This window comes from Nomascus leucogenys, chromosome 18, assembly GCF_006542625.1.
Source record: "Nomascus leucogenys isolate Asia chromosome 18, Asia_NLE_v1, whole genome shotgun sequence".
Lineage (NCBI taxonomy): Eukaryota > Metazoa > Chordata > Mammalia > Primates > Hylobatidae > Nomascus > Nomascus leucogenys.
In genome coordinates this window covers 71,630,928-71,651,768 of record NC_044398.1, presented here as the reverse complement: position 1 = coordinate 71,651,768, position 20,841 = coordinate 71,630,928, and the positions used below count along the sequence as shown (strand labels likewise).

At 37.4% G+C, this 20,841-nt stretch overlaps 1 protein-coding gene across 1 annotated transcript in view; it reads right to left on the bottom strand.

The window, feature by feature from the left end:
- Nucleotides 1-20,841, bottom strand: part of ZSWIM6 (zinc finger SWIM-type containing 6) — a 219,299-nt gene that overhangs the window by 75,579 nt on the left and 122,879 nt on the right. Inside the window, exon 2 of the mRNA XM_030799175.1 lies at nt 6,670-7,026. Coding sequence (XP_030655035.1) covers nt 6,670-7,026 — 357 coding nt within the window. The remainder of the gene's footprint in view (nt 1-6,669; nt 7,027-20,841) is intronic.

The window sequence follows — 20,841 nt, the reverse complement described above, 5'->3', positions numbered from 1 at the left end:
AAGCTGGAAAGCAAAGGGCCAGTATTCTAACTTAGGCTGTCCAACTTCAAAGCTGGAACTCTTAAACACTCTGAATAGTCTTACAGTGGGAGGTATGAGAAATGCCATTGTGGGGGAGATGGGAATAATAAGCTCTTCTAGTCAACCTGGAGAGATTGGAGGCCAGTTAAATGAGAGAGGGATGGGCGAGGAAACTGATCACAGCTGGCAGCAATCTTTTTAAATTATGAGGGTTGGGATGGTGTCAGAGATGACCAAAGAGTGTGAGGGAAGGCAAGATGTGGAGGCGAAGAAAGGATGAAGGGTATTGGGCTAAAAGTAACCTGGCTGTTTTTGCATTCCCCAACAAATTCCTCATGGGCTAGAGATTTGTAATTCCTCCTAATTAAGAGACATAAGTTCAAAGACTACTTCTTTGGCACTAAAGTGAAATGTAAAAACTTTTCATATTAAGAAAAAAAAGGGATCACTGTATATGATCATAGATTCTACCCATGTTTTTTTAAAACATTTTTTTTTTTTTTGAGACAGAGTCCCGCTCTGTCACCCAAGCTGGAGTGCAGTGGTGCAATCTGGGCTCACTGCGGTCTCCGCCTCCCAAGTTCAAGTGATTCTCCTGCCTCAGCCTCCCAAGTAGTTCGGATTACAGGCACGCACCACCATGCCTAGCTAATTTTTGTATTTTCACTGGAGACAGGGTTTCACCATGTTGGCCAGGCTGGTCTTGAACTCCTGACCTCAAGTGATGCACTCACCTTGGCCTCCCAAAGTCCCAAGATTACAGGCATGAGCCACCAAGCCCAGCCTAAAACCATTCTTATAGAAACATCAAGTTTTACTTATAACTTAAGGGCAAAACTGGTAATTTTTGAAGGGAAGTTCAGCAGTACTTAGAAAATTCAAAATGCATATATCATTTATTCTGGCATTTCTACTATTAAGAATCTATTATATCTATACAAATTCACACACACACACACACGCACATGCACACACACATTCACACATAAAGATGGTCACAGCAACAGTGTATATACAGGGAAAAATGGAAACAACCTCTTCAAACTCATTCAGTGAGTTAAAAGCTAAATATATCCATACTATGAAATATTGTACTACAATTAAAACAGAACTATATAATAACAGTACTAACATAAGATATTCATGATATATTAAGAGAAAAAACCGAAGACTATTTTCTGAATTATTTATTTTAAAACTTCATATATATGTGTGCACATGTCTGCACATGTGTGTTCGTGAGGAAAAATGTCTCAGAATATGAACCATGCTCTCCACAGTGGCTGCCTTGTGAGAATAAGGGTGCTTTTGGAGACTAAGGGAGCTGTTGGGAATGGGGAAAAATGAGGACTTGCCTTTTTAGATGCTTCAATACTACTACATGAATTCTTCTTTTATAAATTTTCTTTAAGTTTCACTCGACTGCACTTTAAGATAGTATAGTGAAAGCAACTTTAACTATCTCCTACAGAATATATTTGCTAATTATATAGACCATCAGGAGACCATACCTTTGTTTTACCAACTGTCAACACCAGAATGTTCTATTATACAATAGAAAGGGTATGATAGTAATAATCAAATTACCTCCCTAGGATACCTGCAAAAACTGGTTGCTAAGGCAAGCCCAATTACAATAAACACAACCATCCACAGGGAAATAAAAGGAAGGAAAATGTGACGTGAGGCCTCCATCAGATGACTCCAGCTGTCACTCACTGGTAGATTTGGAACATGAAAGTGTACATGTTCTTAAAGAATAAATACCCAACTTCCTACTAAGAACAAAACAGAACGAAAAATGACAGTCATACTTTTTGCTTAACAAATATGAGTGCTTATTACACCTTAAGTATTGTGCTTAGATAAGCTATCAGGATACACAGGCCACAGTTTCAGCCTGATAAAGCTCACAATCAAATGAAAATGAAGAGCTATGCAATGAAGATGGGACTGCTGAATAGATTTGCTTGTTTGTTTGCTAATATCTGAGATAGTCTGAATAGACTGATATACAAGGTGGCCAGGACACAAAGGCATTCAGAGGCAAGGTTAAGCAGGAAAGGCAGACTTAAATGGAATTCTTGGTCTTGGCTGTGTAAGAACCATGCTCAAATTGAAATGGAAGAACAACACATGAATGCACACCTGGGTGAAGCTACAGAAGGTACGCCTTTGCAGTACGGAGCCTAGGTTCCTCCTATGCCTCTGTAGATAACCACCAGCAAAGACACAGAGCTGGAAGAGATCCTAGATGTCATATGTCAACCTTCATCCGATATGTGAATAAATGCCTTCTGCATTTAGTTAGCTGAGATGGCATCTCTGGACACATGACAGGGAAGTGAGGGGTAAGTCTAGGCTACTTTCAGGATTAGTCCAGGCCCTGGGAGTAAAAGGGCCACTGAAATGATCCTTTCCTCTTTTCCTCTATTCTAGGTAGGGGTCAAGGCCACAGTTTCCCCTCAAACAGTCCCTCTTTGTGGTAGTCTGCCCAGTACAGGCTCACCCATAGGAAGATTAGTGTAAGGAAAAGCCACAGGAGAGAAAATAAAAGAGGAGGAAATATGTGCCAGAAAGTCACGGAAAGCAATCTGACCTCCAATTATAGTATTATCCATCCCTTTACTGGCTTCTCTCTTCTTAACTGTGATGAGTACTTGTGGATACCCCAACATGAGGTAAGGTCAGTTATCTTTTTTATAATTATCCATCGTATGATTAAAATTATCCCAACACTGTTAGAGACAATTAAGAGAATTTTAAATACGAGAAAAAATGGGTCCCATTCAAGGTCACACAGGTAATACGTAGTGGAGACAATACTGGATTCTAGGCCTCTAGATTTCAAGTTCAGTGTTCTGTCCCTATACCACAGTTTACCAATCTACAATATGTCTCCTTTAATAGGAAGCATAGAGGACAGAAAAGACGAAATTAATTAACTACGAGAGTGGGGTTAGTACTTGGAAATCTGTAAGTCTCTAGAAAAGTACTTAGCAAAGATACCGGCTTCTTTTTTAAGAATATGGAAGCTAGAAAGTTTTATTAGAATATAAAACCAAGAGCAAACAATTTTGCTTTAAAAATACAGAACTACAACTGGAATCTCCTTGGTGGGCCACTAACGTTAACTATCTTACAGCCTCTTTTAGCATGTAGTGGTTAATTTTATAATCTAATTAAAATTATGTGGGAAATTTTATGAAAACATATTGAAATGTTAAAAGGTCTACTGACAAGGACTGAACTATTATGATGACAAACTATATTCCAACAACCTTCACTAAATCTGTGACCTTGGATAAGTCATTAAACTCATTCTCCTTGATTTCTTTATCTACAAACTATTGCAATTATAAATTACAAGAAAATTCCTCACAAGGAAATTGTGAAGAACAATGTGTGTGAAATAGGCTTGAAAAACTTTAATTCCCCAGGATAAAATCTTTAAAAAATAAAATATTGCAAAATAATAAGAAAAACAACTACTAAGAACAACTACTAGGATAAGTTCACAAGGAAAAGGGGAAAAACCTACTGTTATCAACATATTTTGTATTTACTCATAAATTATAATATGCCTTTCTTCCAAAAAAGATTTGGATAAGCTAAATCTTGTCTTTACGATGCCAACTAATCAAGTCTAAATCATATCTTAACCCTTTTATCTATGTGAGGTAAAAGTGATGCTTTTCCAAAGAGAAAAATTAAATCCTCCCAATATTCATGTTCAAGACTTTTGTCTCAAAGAAAAAGTGTATCCACAAACCACACAAGAAAGTACTGCTTTAGAAACAGATTTCTTAAAAGAGAGTGCCTTGCATACAGATCTTTATAGGCAGGTGGGATCATGTTGTCAAGTAACAGCAAAACATTTTTAATCTCACCCCCTATTAAGTCATTAACAATTAAAATAAGACCCTCCAGGGAGCAGATTTCCCATTTCATCACTTAAGGTCACCGTGGCTTGCTTCCTACCTCTCTTCTTTTTTTTAACACTTGTCAAACTAGAATGGAAGGCAGGAAGGCACCTCATGTAATTGGTCCATTTCCAGGATGGGAGCAAATTTGATGATAAATTAAGTGAAGAGAAAGCTGGCGGGATAAACTGCTCAAGTTTGCTGCTCTGGAGAAGCTGTTCCTATACGCAAGTTATTAGGAAATCATATTGAGTCTAAAGGTAACCTGCAATCTATCCTTGACAGGCTTTCCTATTTTAGAAACTATGAAAGAACTACATCACGTGAACACATTCTCTCATCCAGCTTTAGTTTACATTGTTCCATTGGTTCCATTATTTCAAAATAGATTGAAAAATCTTTCTGATAAGAAACTTTAGGGGCTACTATCCTTCAAAACAAGTAAGACAAATGCAGAACAAGCAAATGATTATTGATGGGAGACTTTCAGTTTTACTAAAACTCAAGAGAACAAAGTGACACTAGCGGATTACATGACCTAAGGAAAAAAGGAGGGAAAAGAGAGAATGTGTAAAAGTTTGAAGAAATGGTATATTCTGTTCTCTGCTTCTACTGAACAATTTAATAAGAAGCCACAAACAGAGAAATCTCTGGGATGACCGTTAGCTGGCCCGAATTTTCACAAGGCAGCAAGATTTGAGGTAGATGATATGACAGAGCAGAAGCCTACTTGAAAAAGTCCTTGAATACATGCGCTTTTGGAGGGCTGAAGGTACTTCTGTGGCAGCGTTGTTTACACTCCTGTTATTTAACATTGGCAGACTCTACCAAGTCAAATGCTTTACACACCTTATGACAACTACTTTAGTAAAGCTGAGCCTGATATGGGGAGTACTAGAAGAAATACAACTATGTGGATTTCCTCTGACACAGAAACCACATTAAAAGTAACTCACAGCACTAGGAGACTTATAAAAGAATGTTCACAGCAGCTCCTTTCAAAACTAGGCCTATCAAAAGTGAACAAGGACAAATAAATAGTAGTATTCTCATACTCAGAAGACTCTAGAGCTGTGCTATCCAATATGGCAGCCACTAGCCACATGTGGCTACTGAGCACTTGCAGTGTGGCTACTAGTGTTTTGAGCTATGTTGTGAGGTGTGAAACAGTAACCAGATTTCACAGACTTAACATGAAAAAAGTAAAATAACAACGTTTTTCTTGAATATTTATGAATATTATGATATGTGTTGGATTGATATTTTAGATATATTGAGCTAAAGAAAATATACTACCAAAATTAATTTTACTTGTTTCTTTTCACTTCTTAAAATGTGGCTATTAAAATATTTAAAACTATGCATGTGGTTAATATTCTATTTCTATGGGAAGGCTCATGTTATATTTCTACTAGACAGTGCTTCTCTAGATGAATAAATTACAGGTATGTGAAAAAATATGGGTAAATCTTAACATGATTCTGAGTGAAAGAAGTCAGGTAATACAAGAATCATACTGTATTATTCCATTTACACAAAGTTTAAAAACAGATAAAACTGAACCAATGTTTAATAATGTCAAAAACAACAAAACACAAACCGCCAAAGAACTGATTACTACAAAACTAGGCAGTGGTTACCAAGGGGAAGAGAAAGGAACTTGTGACTGAAAGGGGGTACTTGGAGCCCTCTCAAGTGCTAAGAGCCATCTATTTCTTGGCCTGGGGGACAGTTCACTTTGTTAATCTGCACATTCATATTGTATGTACTTTTCTACATTTTTATATCTCATAATTTTTAAAGTTTACAAAAAAGGACCTCAAACTGCTTTTCTGAAACATTTTTATTTGCTGTCAACTAACCACTGAAGAAAACCTAAAAGAATAGGGTTGAGAGACTAGTCCTAGATTTCAAATCAATATAAATAAAGAAATGTAACGACATTAGGTCCCAGAGCTGTTTAGTCAAAACTGCATTACTTTTTTCAACATATTTTTAAATATTTTTAAAATTATGTCCAAATGTTTTAAAAGCACAAGCAACCTATATTTTGACAACATTATTTATCCTATATTAATGTACTCTATGAAATAAGTGGTAAGTATATTTCTGAAAAGTTGCACCTATATATTCTTGTGAGTTGACATATTTGCACTGCATAAAATAAATACTCGATAAATGCATTCACAAATGAGAAAACATGTTCAACGTATAAAAGTTTTCAAAGAAAACCTTTTGTATTTTCTTATACAAAATATTCATATTCTAAATTCTCTCTAAACAAGCTGTAATGTTTTTCTAAAAATAACTTATTTTCCTAATATGAGGCGACCGGTCAGAAACTTTCCTGCACTGGAAAATGAATTTTAAAAGAAAATGAAAAAATTCACAATATGCACAAGTCAGTGTATTGAAAAGGGTGAACTAAATAAGTGTTTTGCATAACTAGTATCTAGTACTTGATGAAATGTGACTACATTTAAAGGAAGTATAAGAACCAAGCTTTAACATATATGATTTTTCTGAGCACAAAAGCCTTGGCACCTAACACGAAACGCTTCAAAAGAAATGTTTTAGAATACAAATGTAAAAATCTCTTTTGACCAACTAAGAGCAATGCTGATGATCTATTTCACATTTAACTTCATTTTTATGCAGAAGAATTGAATTTATAAGTGAAGAAGGATCCAGAGAGGAAATTTAAAGAGTCAGTGTCTATACTCACCATGAACTTGGTTGATTTCTGAATTTTGGGAGAGAATTTCATCTGCTAATTTTTGAGCGGTTGGCAAAACTTCTGTGTGGTGCACTGTGATCAAATACTGTACAAACTTTTGCAGTTGGTCTCTATTCATTTGAAAGAGAGTCTCTGAAATGGGAAGATGCAGTTTGACCTGATCTGGCTTGCGGATGCGGTATAAAGACAGTGCCACAACATGGGCACAATAAAATATGTCCTTGTTTCCACAGCTGCAGGTCACTGAGGTAATCTTGCAACGATCAAAGCTGATGGCCACGTTGCAAACAGTTTCTGGCTCCGATTGTATTGCAGGTTCTGTCACTGTGCCGCTCAAGTGGAAACCTTGAGGGTGAAAGAAAGAGAGGGAGGGTTTAGCTTCTGCATTCAGATGCTATGAAATGCTCTAATTCTTTGAAATGTGTGGGACTTGACAGCAGCAAGAAAAAAAATATGACAGCCTTTATATTCAAGTAAAAACATTCAGGCCACTAACCACTACCACCACCCCCTTACAGGTAAAAAAAGAAAAATAAATAAATGGTATTCAACCAATATGCTAAAGTATTTTACACAGCCATATGAAAACATATATTGCCGTACATCACCATCATACCCATAGGAAGTGGTTAGATCACGCACTAAGAGGCCATCATTACTCTACTCTGAATCAGTGGTATACAAGACAATAATCCCCTAGATCAGTGGGATCAGTGGTTTCTTCTTTTTTCTACTCCTTTTTTAAAGTAGAGTCACCTAGCTCAGCTTTCTTCTCAAAAACAAACAAACTCTCCCCACCTTTATTCTAGGCAGCCACTAGCTGGCTCCAACCAACCAATACTGCAACTCTAAGGGGGTCCCTTTCATGAACTTTGACCAGATAAATTTTTAAATTTAACAATCCTTTCTGCAACATGCATAACGTATACCCCAATACAGCAATGTCTATGAGCAGCAACTGCTTATAGAATTGCAAGGCCCACAAAATCTCATATACACTACCACCTAAGTAACTTATAATGATGATTCTCTTCCATGTCACATACAGAGGAAAGCTATACAGATGTACAGTTATTACACACACACACACACACACACACACACACACACACACACGGTACAAAATTACCAAGGTGGAAAAAGCCTTAAAAGGCCTTATACCTTAAACTTAGACCCACACAGAAATCCTCTATGACAGTGGTCCCCAACCTTTTTTCACACCAGGGACCAGTTTTGTGGAAGACAATTAGATAATTTTCCATGGATGGGGGAAGGGGATGGTTTCGGGATGAAACTGTTCTACTGTTCCACCTCAGATCATCAGGCATTAGATTCTCATAAAGAGCATGCAACCTAGATCCCTCACATGCACAGTTCCCAATAGGGTTTGTGCTCCTATGAGAATCTAATGCCACTGGTACTGGTCCATGGCCCAGGGTTGGGGGACCCTTGTTCTATGAGCTCCATGACCAATGGCCATTTTGCTGCCTATAATGGTCCACACATGAGGCACTCACCCTGCCCCAGGGGCCAATCCCCCTTGGACAGCACTAGCTACAGCTTACTGCCAACTGCAAACTGCCTTCCACCACCACTGCCCACCAGGCAGTCCTGACCAGCTTGGCCAGAGGACAACTCCTCCACGCTCTCTTTCCCTACATTGCATAGGAAGGCTATCCTAAATTGGGGTGGGTGGTAAGGGGGAGCATCCATTCAGTTCCACCCTCTCTCTCCCTCAAAGCCATATTCAGTGGCCAAGGATAAGCCTGAAGGGAGCAAGAAGAATATAGTTTTGGGAACCTCCATGACTCAGACTGACCTCAGGATTTCAGGTACCTGACAGAAACTTGAATGCTACACAGTGAAGCCCTGGGCTCTCTCCCAGTCTTCCTCTATTGAGGCTACTTTAATAAAATTCATCTAGCTGGCCACTGTTTCTTCCAGTTCCCCTTCATTCACAAAGAAAAGGACTGCTACCATGTGGGGACTCTGGAAGGGGTGGTGCACATGGAGCTGCAGAGGTAAAACTCAAGAATGATGGGCAGACACAATGGTAAGAGTTTACACACAGGACATCTGAATGCCGCTTACTGTCTTCCCCTGCAGAGTCCACCCAGGCCAGAGAGCTGAAAGAAATGCTACTCTTAAGAAACCTTTCAGAGGTAATACAATTTCACCTTGATCATTCTTAGCAACATTTAGTAAAAGGAGAAAGGTGGGGCAATAATCTTTGTCCAATGAATCAATGAAAAAAGAGCATTCCCTAAAAACAAGTCACTATTACTGCTTCACAATAAGAAATTTTGAGAACTGTCATATAATAATCTTTGGTTTTCTTTCACAAATACTCTCACTGTTTCAGAATGGATATTCCAGTCTCCTTTATCTCTTTTAATCAACAACTTTTTCTGAAAAACCACAATTAAAGAAAGAGTACATAGTATATATCCTAAAATGTTTAAATATCTATATTCCCATGAAGAAAAAGTCACATGAAAAAGTAAACACCCCAGCAAATCTCAAAAATGAAGAATAATGAGGGTGGTCTTGCTGTAATATATGCAGATGTACTATAAACCTACAATAATTAAAAATTCATGAGACAGGCACAGATCAGGACAAAAAAATTACCAAGGGAGCATAAGAGAGAGTCTGGAAAGTTCCCAAGCACATTCTGTACATTTAGTTCAAGGCAAACTCTGTTTTCCACCTGTCATATATGTACTTGCACAGGGAAACCAGTTATCTTAATAGGAAAACAGTTATCCTAAACTGACCATTTATAAAATCAGTCTCTTCCCACTTAACACTATCACCTCTCTTCCCCAACCAACTCAATGTCTTTGTCTCTCTGCAAAAGTGATATTGGAGATAACTTTTTCCCCATCTCCACACCTTGAAGATGGAGAACTATTCTAATTACAGGCAAAGCCAAGACAATTAAGGATCCAAGAGTTAAACCAGTTAGTATTTAAAGAGTTTACCAAGAGATAACAGATGCTCCAAAAAACACTGATTTAACTATTGGCCAGGCGTGGTGGCTCATGCCTGTAATCCCAGCACTTTAGGAGGCCGAGGCAGGCGGATCACGAGGTCAGGAGATTGAGACCATCCTGGCTAACACGCTGAAATCCCATCTCTAGTAAGAATACAAAAAATCAGCTGGGCATGGGGGCAGGCGCTTGTAGTCCCAGCTACTCGGGGGGCTGAGGCAGAATGGCGTGAACCCGGGAGGCGGAGCTTGCAGTGAGCCAGTGAGCCAAGATCGAGCCACTGCACTCCAGCCTGGGCAACAGAGCGAGACTCTGTCTAAAAAAAAAAAAAAGGTTGGGGCGGGGAGGCCTTATAAAAACTGGTGAAGCCCTCAAATAGTTTCTGCAAAAATGACCTGCTTTATTCACATGAGTTATACAGTACAAGTCAGAAAAGAAGTATATTGAATCTTGACATTATACAATTATGCAGACGGAATCCCACATATTATACAGTTTAGTTGCTTAAAATTTACTATTCTTGTAAAGTTTTTTAAAAAGCAAACTATAAAATATTGTGACCTCCAAAACAATTTAAATCCAAGAGAAATGTGAAGGCACAAACAAACATATAGATGTCTTACAGCGTAACACTCATTATTCCGAGACCATCACAGATTACGGTGTTTTATGAATGTTCATTTTCCAAGTAATTCTAGATTATCTTTCAAATGCCCAAAAAATTTCAACCATTTTTGACAGAAATATTTCTAAATGTCATAAATTCTACTCTGCCCCCCTAATCAGGAGACCATTTAGGGTGTTACCGAATGAGGAAGAACTCTAACAGATAACTGCAGATGGCAGTATTTTTAAAGTTGGCTCTTTTTGTTACCTTTCTTCACCATCAGCTACCAGGATGACTCCTCTCCTATACTGCGAACTTTCTTTATAGAAACTTCTTTTCCTCAGTTAATGCCATCTCTAATTTGACTAGCTTTGTGGCAGCTATTTAATGCTCTGAGGCCTATTTGTTTTGTTTCGTTTGGCGGGTGGGGGTGGGGGTTCCCCTTACCTTTAGGTGAGCGTGCTAAAGGAGAGAAGTTTTACCTTAAATACAGAAAATTATATACATACACATAAAGGGCAGCTGGTATACTACTTTGTAAGACTGCAATACATTGACTCAGTCAATATGCAGGAATTCAACCAAGCCTACTTCAGGCTTGTATAGTGGTGTATTTTGGCCTCTCCAATTTGAGAAACCTTCTTTGAAATTCTACCAACTCATTCTCTGTGGATCCTAAATCATACCAGAGAACCTACAGGACAAACAAGGACACTGTTCCTCCCTCAATAATCCCAAGAAGGCTGTAAGACATCCCCCTGCTGGTCATACCTCTTAGGTTTTGTTTCAAGACAAAATAATGTTCCTGAGAATTGATTTTGCCTTTCTGGAGTTTTGGCAAACTATGATAACCAGCTGTTTTAGGGCTGCAAATGCAGAATCTTCCTCTGGGATAGTTAGCTGTTCTATGTAACAGAATTGAGCATACAAAAAGGGACAATCCTGCACTCTATGGAAAAACACGGATAATTAACTGTAGAACTAAAACTTAAATTATATAAACCTTTTCTTAAAATATTTATTTGACTTTATAAAACATAATCTGTGAAAGACATTTAATTCCACAAGAGCTTCACAGAGCAGTCAAACTGTTTTATCATCATGCTGTCACAGAACCCAATAAAATGTTAGAATCCCCATTCTTAATCTTCAGGAACTGAAGAAAAACAAAGCACAAACCAAGGCATGGTGTTGTATAGGCCTTGGGAACAGACTTTGGTTTGGATCAGGTTCTGCCACTTAAATGCTACGTTATCGTATATTATTTAACCTCTCTGAATCTTGCTTTATTTGTGTGCAAAATGTGGCTAGAAATACCTCCTAGGGTTGTTTGGGGAATTAAAATGAAGTAACATATGTAAAGCACCTGGCACACAGTAAAAGTGCTCATTAAATTTTATTTCCCTTTCCTTCCCTTCCCAGCTGGAGAAACAGGGGAGGGGTGTGGACACATTCCCTGTCACCTATAACACTTTCTTTTTCTAAGCTACTGGAGTCCTGAGGGGAGGAGGGGTCTTGCCCGTGGAGGTGGCTTACAAAATGAGAGGGATCACTGAGAATATCTCAGTTAAGTGAGTTAGACAATACTAGAAGAATCACTGCTATTTGATGGCAAAACCAAAATATTTCAAAGAGTTACTTATACCTTTACTCAACCCAGCTCCCTTTCCCTATTTTCCTATTAAGTTCTGTCAACTCACAAATAGTTGATTTTGTAAAACAGTGTTACTTTCATACAGAGAGAAACTAGAAAATATTACGGGAGAATCTTTTCTAGTAACTATAGGATTCTAAAATGTTATAATGCAATGATTCTCAACGTATGGTCCTGGGACCCCTAAGAGGTCCCTAAGTCTCTTTGAGAGGGTCCACAAGATCAATATTTTAAAAAATACCTATATCTAGACATTATTAACCCTTTAAAATCTTCTTCATGAATGTATGTTTAGTTTTCCAGTATCACATTAGTATGCAATGTGTAATGTAATGATATTACATTCCAGTATCATTACAAACTGAACACAGAGACAGCAAAGTCCAGCTCTCTTTTGATACAGACATTAAATAGGCTTGCAAAAATATAAAATAATGTCACCCTGTTCACTAAAATATTTTCTGTTTTGAGAACTGCCGATTTTTTAATAAAGATATATTATGTTGTGAGTTTATTACTGTTATTTGATATATATATATATTTTGGTTTTTTTTCCTTTTTAATTTCAAACATAGTAAATATCACTAGATATAATCATCATAAGCAAAAGCACTATGGGCACTTCCATTATTAAGAGTGATACCAGAAAGTTGAAGAACTGCTCTTATAATGCACTGCCAACATGTGGAAGAAAGAACTCTTCTCTATGCCATATTGATGTGGCATCATTTGTACTTAGCTCTTATAGTAGGTCAAAAAGACTCAGTAGAGAAACACTGAAGGGGCAAAGTTCTCACACATGAACACATATTCAAATCATCTATGTTAATTTCACATTAACAAAGATTAAGGTTTCTAGAAAGCAAATGTTTAATTCTTCATTGACATTCCAAATTAAGCTTAAGAAATTAAGCTTTTCTTAAAACACATTTTTCATATCTTAGGTTAAATTTTAGTTGCATATTAAAGGGAACAAGGAGACGCATGATATCAGACTGAAAAAAAAGGGATTTTAAAATACACAAATAATTTCTAAAAGTTGGCCATTTTGTGCATATTATGTATATGCACTCAGTTAACTGAAAGACTGTTATAAACTCAAAGCATTAGGAAATTTCTAAGCTAAAATAAACTGGCAGACATGAAATAAACATGCACACTAAAAACTACTGCTTTCATGGCACGTTCTTTCAAAAAAATATGCGCCCTGTGTACGAGGCACCCAAGTAACATATTCTTTGTTGAAAAAGAATTTAACAGAAGCACTGGTGTAGTACTTACACAAATACATCTTTCATCCTTTTCCTAAATAAAAAGAACCCCCAGGGAAATTAAAGGCAGAAACCAAGGCAATGTAATGTTATGGCTGAAAGGGTGGCAAGGGTTGTGAGGAATTTTTCTGTAATTTTTTTAAAGGCAAGTCTAAAAATGCAAAAGTGTTAACGCTCCCATGATAATGTATTCATTGGTTAACTAAGCCCACTGCATTAGCTAAATGTATAGTAACTAATACTTGATTATGTAACCTTGGTAAAGTAGATGAGTTAATCATTGCCAAAAAAAAACCCTTTTACCTTTCCCAACTCTGAGAACTACTGCACATAATCTAACACCCCACACTACAATAATCGATATTAAAAACAAAAAGTTTTAATGTAAATCATGTACAATTTCCAGATCAGCAGAACAAACAACATAAGGGCCCAAGATGGAAACTTGTATAAAATATCATATTCCTTTTCAACTCCACAATTTTCTCAAAGGGAAATCCTAAATTAAAGGGACTGCATCCTGTGAGCTGGCTAATTAAATCCTCTGGCACTAATTTCTAATGCTAAGCTTAAACAGCTTATAGAAAGACATTAGGAGATTTTGCCGGCAATCACTAATGAAGTGGTTTTCATCTTTCTGAAAAAAATATTTTTTAAAGGAAAAGCTTTAAGACTACCTTAAAAATGCCTATTTAGAACTGAATCACTCCTACACTTCATTAATGTTTGAGAGAAAAACAATGGCAAATTAATGCAAAGGCCAGACTGTAAACCACAGCATACCATACAAACAACATAAAAATTTACGGAGCATGCATTGGATGGGCCCAACTAAGAGTTCCCAGCAGCATTCTGCTCAGTATTGGTTGTTTTCTCATTAATGTAGATTCTTACACCATTTTCTTACAAGAATCCAAGTGAACAGGATACCTGTGTTAGATATGAGTGGCATTGGATAATTATTTAAATTATTTTTGAAAATAAGACTCCTATCCACTAATTTGGATATGTGCAATGGGCACCTAGAAGAAGCACTAGTTTAAGGGTAAGTGTTGAACTAAAAAAAAAAAAAAAGTCATATCACTCCATCATACCAAATCCTGAAGCACATAAGGGTTCCCTACCACCAACAACAAATTACTATCAACTAATTTTTCAAGATGTATTTCTATATTTTAACTTGCATATTTAAGGGAAACAATCATTGTCTAGCCTGAAATTCTGGGTGGGCAGTTGGGGAGGGGGTTGTGATTAAAAGAAAAATTGGTGGAATCTGAATTATTTTCACAACTGTAACTCTGCAAAATGCTTAGGAATGTAAATTATTTGCCCCAATCTTTTAAACGTAAGCTGCTTTCTCTGATGCCAACCTTTTCTAATACAAAGAAAGCAGCTCTGGCCTTCCACCCTTCTTAAAGGTGGGGGCAGCCCTTCCGCCCTTCCTCTCTAGGATCCCTTGTCACCTGCACACCCCACATTGCCTCTACCTCAGTTCACTGCTGCTTCCTTTCACTGCTCACTTTGGCCTCTCACCTGGGTCCCAAAATTCTGAAGTGCAGATGAAGTTCATTAGAGCCCTTTGCTGCCCAAGTGGCAATTCTCGGCATCTCTGCATACTTTGTCTTGCCTCCCAAGGACCGGGTGTAAACGAGGAGGAAGCAGAAGATCCTTTTACCTATTTATTTCCCATTGCTGCTCACAGCAAAACAACCTTTGGAAATGCTTAGCTGTTTGCTTTAGGAGTGGTGGTGAAGAGGAAACAGGAGACTAATTCTGTTTACCAGGGCCAAGAGGAAGGGGAAAGTATGCTCAGACCTGGGAGGGGAGAATGTAGGCTTTTGGCAGCCAAATTCTTCCACCCACACTCTGGAGCTCTCGCCTGATCCCTCACCCCAACATGAGTCCTCACATTTTGGCGCTAACCATTCCTAATGCCTTGCCCTATGCCCAGGCTCTAACCCACTTAATTCTCACAACTATCCTGCAAAGCAGGCATCATATTCCCCTTTCTACAGGTGAAGAAACTGTGTTCTCTAGGAGAGGCCGTGGTAGAACACACTCTGGATTAAGTAGAACTGAAGGGAACACAAGGTTTCTACAATTCAAACAATAAACTTACACAAATAAAACCTTTCTACTCCAACATATAAATGATTTTAAAAGATAAGGGAGGCAAGGAGTGGTGGCTCACGCCTGTAATCCCAACACTTTGGGAGGCCGAGACGGGCGGATCACTTGAGGTCAGGAGTTTGAGACCAGCCTGGCCAACAGGGAGATACCCCATCTCTACTAAAAATGCAAAAAAAAAAAAAAAAAATTAGCCAGGTGTGTTGGCATGCACCTGTAATCCCAGCTACTTGGGAGGCTGAGGCAGGAGAATCGCTTGAATCCAGGAGGCAGAGGCTGCAGTGAGCTGAGATTGTGCCACTGCACCCCAGCCTGGGCAACAAGAGTGAAACCCCATCTCCAAAAAAAAAAAAAAAAGAAAAGAAAGATAGATGAAGGAGAGGCAACCTAACAGATCCAGACACTTGAGTAAACTCTGTTAGGGTTAAGAAGCTTGGAGGCGCAGCTCTTTCATCTCTGTAGCCCAAGGATCCAGCACAGTTCTTAGAATAGGCCAGGCCCTTGAAAGTACATCAAATGAAAGAACTCATGGGGTTCTTGCAAGTAATGCCCACCCTGCACTGTAAAAGTCACAAATAACTAAATGATCTGGCCCCAAGCCCAGGATACTTTAACTTCATGAAAGACTATTTTTAAGAGTCCACTCCTCTCTACTTCAAGTTAAACGGGAAGCTCAGAGATAGCAGATATCTGTGGAATCCCCATCACAGAGGACTATCTTGGAGGAGGTACTCCAGAAGAATTTGTTAAGATGAAAGAACACACAAACACTCTTGGCATGTGGAACATATAGATCGGTGGTTCTCACACTGGAATGTGCATATGATAACAAAGATTGCTGGACCCCATATGTCGAGGGTTTCTGGTTCAACCCAGGTGATGCTGATACTGCTGGTGTCCAGGGACCAAAGTTTGAGAACCACTGACTTAGAGGATTAGAATTACAGCCTCAACAAGTCTTTTCTAGCCAAGATACATTTGAGCAAACACAGTAAATGGAACAGTGAAGAATGTATAACTCATGATATTAAAAATATATACAATATCTTGCTTATGTAACCTAAATGTTCCCATTCTAAGTCAGAAACTGGTCTGAACATTACAAAATAAAAGTAAAAATAACATAATAACAAAAGCTGTTACTATCACAGTTATTATTACTTAAAGCTAGACCATCTTTTCAGTAAAATCTTCGTTAAAAATCTAAATTAAAATATTAAAAGTTTTAAATAATCAGAGAGTATTTACTTCTGCAAAGAGACTGTTTTACAACAACCCCGGATTCCTCATAATTGGGAGTTATTTGTATATTAGAAGCAATTCAATTAATGAAAAAAATATAGAGGCAGCTATTTTAGTAACACATTTTTCACCTGAGGCAAAGTACACCTTATATGAGAAAGTCAGAGGCAACAGAATGCAGGATGGCACAATGTGGGGTAGGACTGGAAACAGAATTAGCACTTTCTAAAACAGGGTCGGTCTTCCTTCAAGCTCCATCACTATCTCCGCTTAGTGAACTTAGCCTTGATGTTTTCATCTATAAAAAGGGATAATAATACCTATTTTGTAGGACAGCTGTAAGGACAAAAACTGACTATATACAAACCATCACAACTCCTTTTATGGAATGCCTGCCATCATCATTATTGTAATGGAAATGCCACATACTCTGGGAAGCCTGGCGTTTTCAACACATGCACTAAAACCCTAGCCCGTTAGTGTAAGTGCACTTACTGCTGGAAATGCCAAGCTCCCGGGAGCATGCTGGCATTCTACTACAATAATGGACTAGGGTTTGTTGTTGTGCTAATCCATAGCTAATATATCCATACTTCCAAACTAATAGAACTGCCATCATTTTTTTCTGTTGTTCCAATTTTACATAACACATTTTTAAAATGTAATCTGAAGGAAAACGAAAAGGATTCAGAAGACTTAATTTTTCCACAAAATAACTTTTAGTTTTAATCAGTTAAAGAAATGTTTCACTCTTCCCTTTGAAGATTTCTCTCTACTAAAATAGAAAACATCCCTTTTATCCCTAATGTTTGCCTTCCATGTGAGGTATATAAAATTATTTTTTACAGCTCAAGTCTATCTTGTCACTGAGGGGAAGACTAATTCAAAGTTGAATGCAAGAGTAAGGAGATTTGTAAATTCTTGTTTTGGGAAGAAAAAGTGACCAGAGCTTTTCATCTTCACTAATTTATGGCCTGACAAGCAAAGTGAAGTCAGAGCTCCAGCTCTCCTCAAAAAATCTCAAGGAACACTAGCTCCTGCCAGGACTGTAAGTTATTGTCATTTCCCTTACTGTAGAGAGCCAGCTGGGAAGAAAATCCTCTCTGCCCAATTTGTATGCTTTAAGAACAGTGAGGTAGATATATTTTTACCTTGGCTAAATGGCACATTTTTTCTTAAATACATAATGATGAAAAATAAGCAAAGAGGTCATCTGTTCAAAATGCAGATAAAACCGGCTAAGTCATTACCACCCATATCTTGGAGCACTGTAATTACAGGTAATATTTTATTTTCCTTGCTTTAGTTGGTTGGGGGGGGTGTTTTTTCCTGAAATTTCTACAATGAACACATACTGCTTATAAGAAAAAAAAGTGCTTTCACTGTTCAAAGTCTTCCTGTGTAAAGAATTTGACTTATAAATGATTTCCAGCACCTGTTCTGCGAGCCTGGTAATAACCACACCCCTAGTACAAACACTGAGAGTCATCAATGCAGCTCTGCCTTACTGACTGGTCCAGCCTACTATAGCAACAGGGCACTCCAAAGCTTTCCACTGGATGCTGAACCCACCTTATGGCTTAGCCACAGTCCACAGAAGAGGACTGGCTACACAACTCAAAAGTAAGACAAGGCAGAGAGACTGGGACTCTTGATTCTAATTTCAGCCATTATGTAATTTTAGCCCCACTGGCAAGTTATTTTATATTTATTTCTTGTTCCCTCTTTTTCTCTCACTTATTAAATAAGGGAAATAGATAATGAATGATTTCTAAAAAATTATGGAAGGAGGAAGCAGTAATAGAGAGCCAACTATGACAAGATATGGGGTGGTAGTTGCTATACTCACTTATATAGCAGAAGACTTTTGACCTCCCCTGGCTACTACAGGGTTGAATCAATGGTCATCTCAAATGACCTGGTGGCTTTGGCTCAGGAAAGGGGAGAGAGAAAGAATAAATATGACAATAGCTGCAGTCACATTTGTGTCACTGCCATTTGGGGGGAAATTTTTTAAAAACTTCAAAATTAAATACAAAAGCAAGTAAGCGTTTAATTTTTACCAACATAATTTTTACTCATCTGCCTGAAAGTGAGATTCTTAGGGCATTATATCTTTTTGTTGTGTTCTACATAGCTGGCAAAATTTCCAGCTGTATAAAGAAATCTCAAAATACATAAATATAGGTAGGGTTTATCTATGCAAAATATAATAAAATATAGAATAAATAATACAGAAACATAAAATAAAAGCCATTAAAAAACGGAATGAAACCTATGGATCATCTTGTCTGTCTTTGCTACATAAAAGGATGTATTCTTTCTCTTATTATCTATTATATATTATGAACATTATATATTATGACTACTCAACAATCACTTCCTTAATCCTCTACTTCATAACAGGAAATATACAAGTCTCCCGGGAGGCATCCATGAATAACACAGGGTTCCAGTTCTGAGAAGTCACTGCATTATTGGACAATTTGAGTTAACAAGACAGATTAGGTTGGATTTGGAAATAAGTAAGAAGAGATAATATCTAATACAATGTAAATTTTAGAAAGAAGAGAAACTACAGTACAGACCCCCATTTCTGAAGCCATGTTCTATGTGTGTTAACCGAAGAGGGAAGGGTTCCCAAGGTCTTACAAGTTTGGATTAATTTTCACCACCTTTTGAAGATTCAAAAGCACGTGAAAATGGTAACCGCTGTAAGAACTCATACAGTAACAGGACACCTAATGAGCTCTATTTACTAGCAAAAGGTCTAGAATAACTGCTGTAAGATATAAAAAAAAACAAACCATAATTCAGGATAAGCAGTAGAGCTGATAAACAGAACTATGGGCTCAAGTGAGTTTAGAATCATCAATCAGCATGAGCCAACTGAAAGGATTTTGTGATTTTTCTCCAGGAGTTCAAGACTACCTGGACATGTATGGCTGAAAGGCTGGAGATGCCGCATCATCAATATCCCTCCTCCACTATGAAAGAACCAAAGAATCAAGTATTTAATGGAAAAGGTAAACATCGTTGAAAGTCAACCTTCTTATAATGCCAGACAAAAGAAAATACACCAATGCTGTTGTTATTTGCAGCACAGTCAAAACTTCATCTGGCATACTCTCAACCAGAAGTACCTATTAATACTTGATTAAACAGAATACCACACACTCTTGACTCACATGGCTGAGAAAGTGTTTACAATATTTTATATCCAAATCCTTAAAACTTGAGTGGCAAAGCTCAAATTCCCTTTGCGGGAGGACCTGAAAGAGTCTAACATGAAAATACTGCATTGGACTTTATTCTATAATACAACAACAGAGATCCATGGCTATATGCAAAAAAGACTGTTAAGATCTGGTGGCACTTAGAAGTACCTAGAACAGTGCCTGACATATGAATACTTACTGAGTGAACAAATAAACAAAAATGTAAAGCTTTTATTTAATACGAGGTTAAATGAAATCTGAATACTCTACCAGAGAGTTCTATTGTGAGAAGCTGCAAGATAGCAAAGTCTGAAAGCAAATGATCTATGTATCTTGCCCATGATGCACATATGAAAGAGTTGTGACTAAGAACTAAACTCTTATTGTAGATAACATCCTTGATTAAAGTGTGACTTTTACAAAAATCTCACAAAAATTCCACTAATATTATACACTACACTACTATACACAAATAGAAATGTGTTTTTACTTACTTCTTCTGAAAGCAAAGCGTCTATAATATAAAGGAACAGATATATTCCATATTATTAGCCCAAAAGAGCATGTTTGTTGGATACTGATAACAATGTTATAGAAAAAAATCAGCTACTGGCCCAGGGATCTAACTACAATTTTCCTTTCAATATCAAATAACTGTTAAATAAAGCTATTTATGAATAATGATTATCTTATGTTGCTAAACTTTAGGATTTAAAATAAATTTTACAACAGATAACTATGAATCACTGCCAAATTTTTGACTTCTGTTCTTTTTTAACAAGAAATGTAAACCCAAATGGTTTCAAATGTGAAAGAGTGCTAATTAAGTAGCAATTATGTACAGAGTGGCTTAGGCTTCAGAATCAAATATGTGTCTGAGGAATGGTAGTATAAATGGAATTAGAACTGACCTGGGAAAGAGACTTGAGTTTTAATCCCAGCTCTGCTACTAATTAGCTGTTTACCTCAAGTCTTTGGCCTTTTTTTTTTTTTTTTTTTTTTTTTTTGAGAGGGAATCTCGTTATGTCGCCCAGGCTGAAGTGCAGTG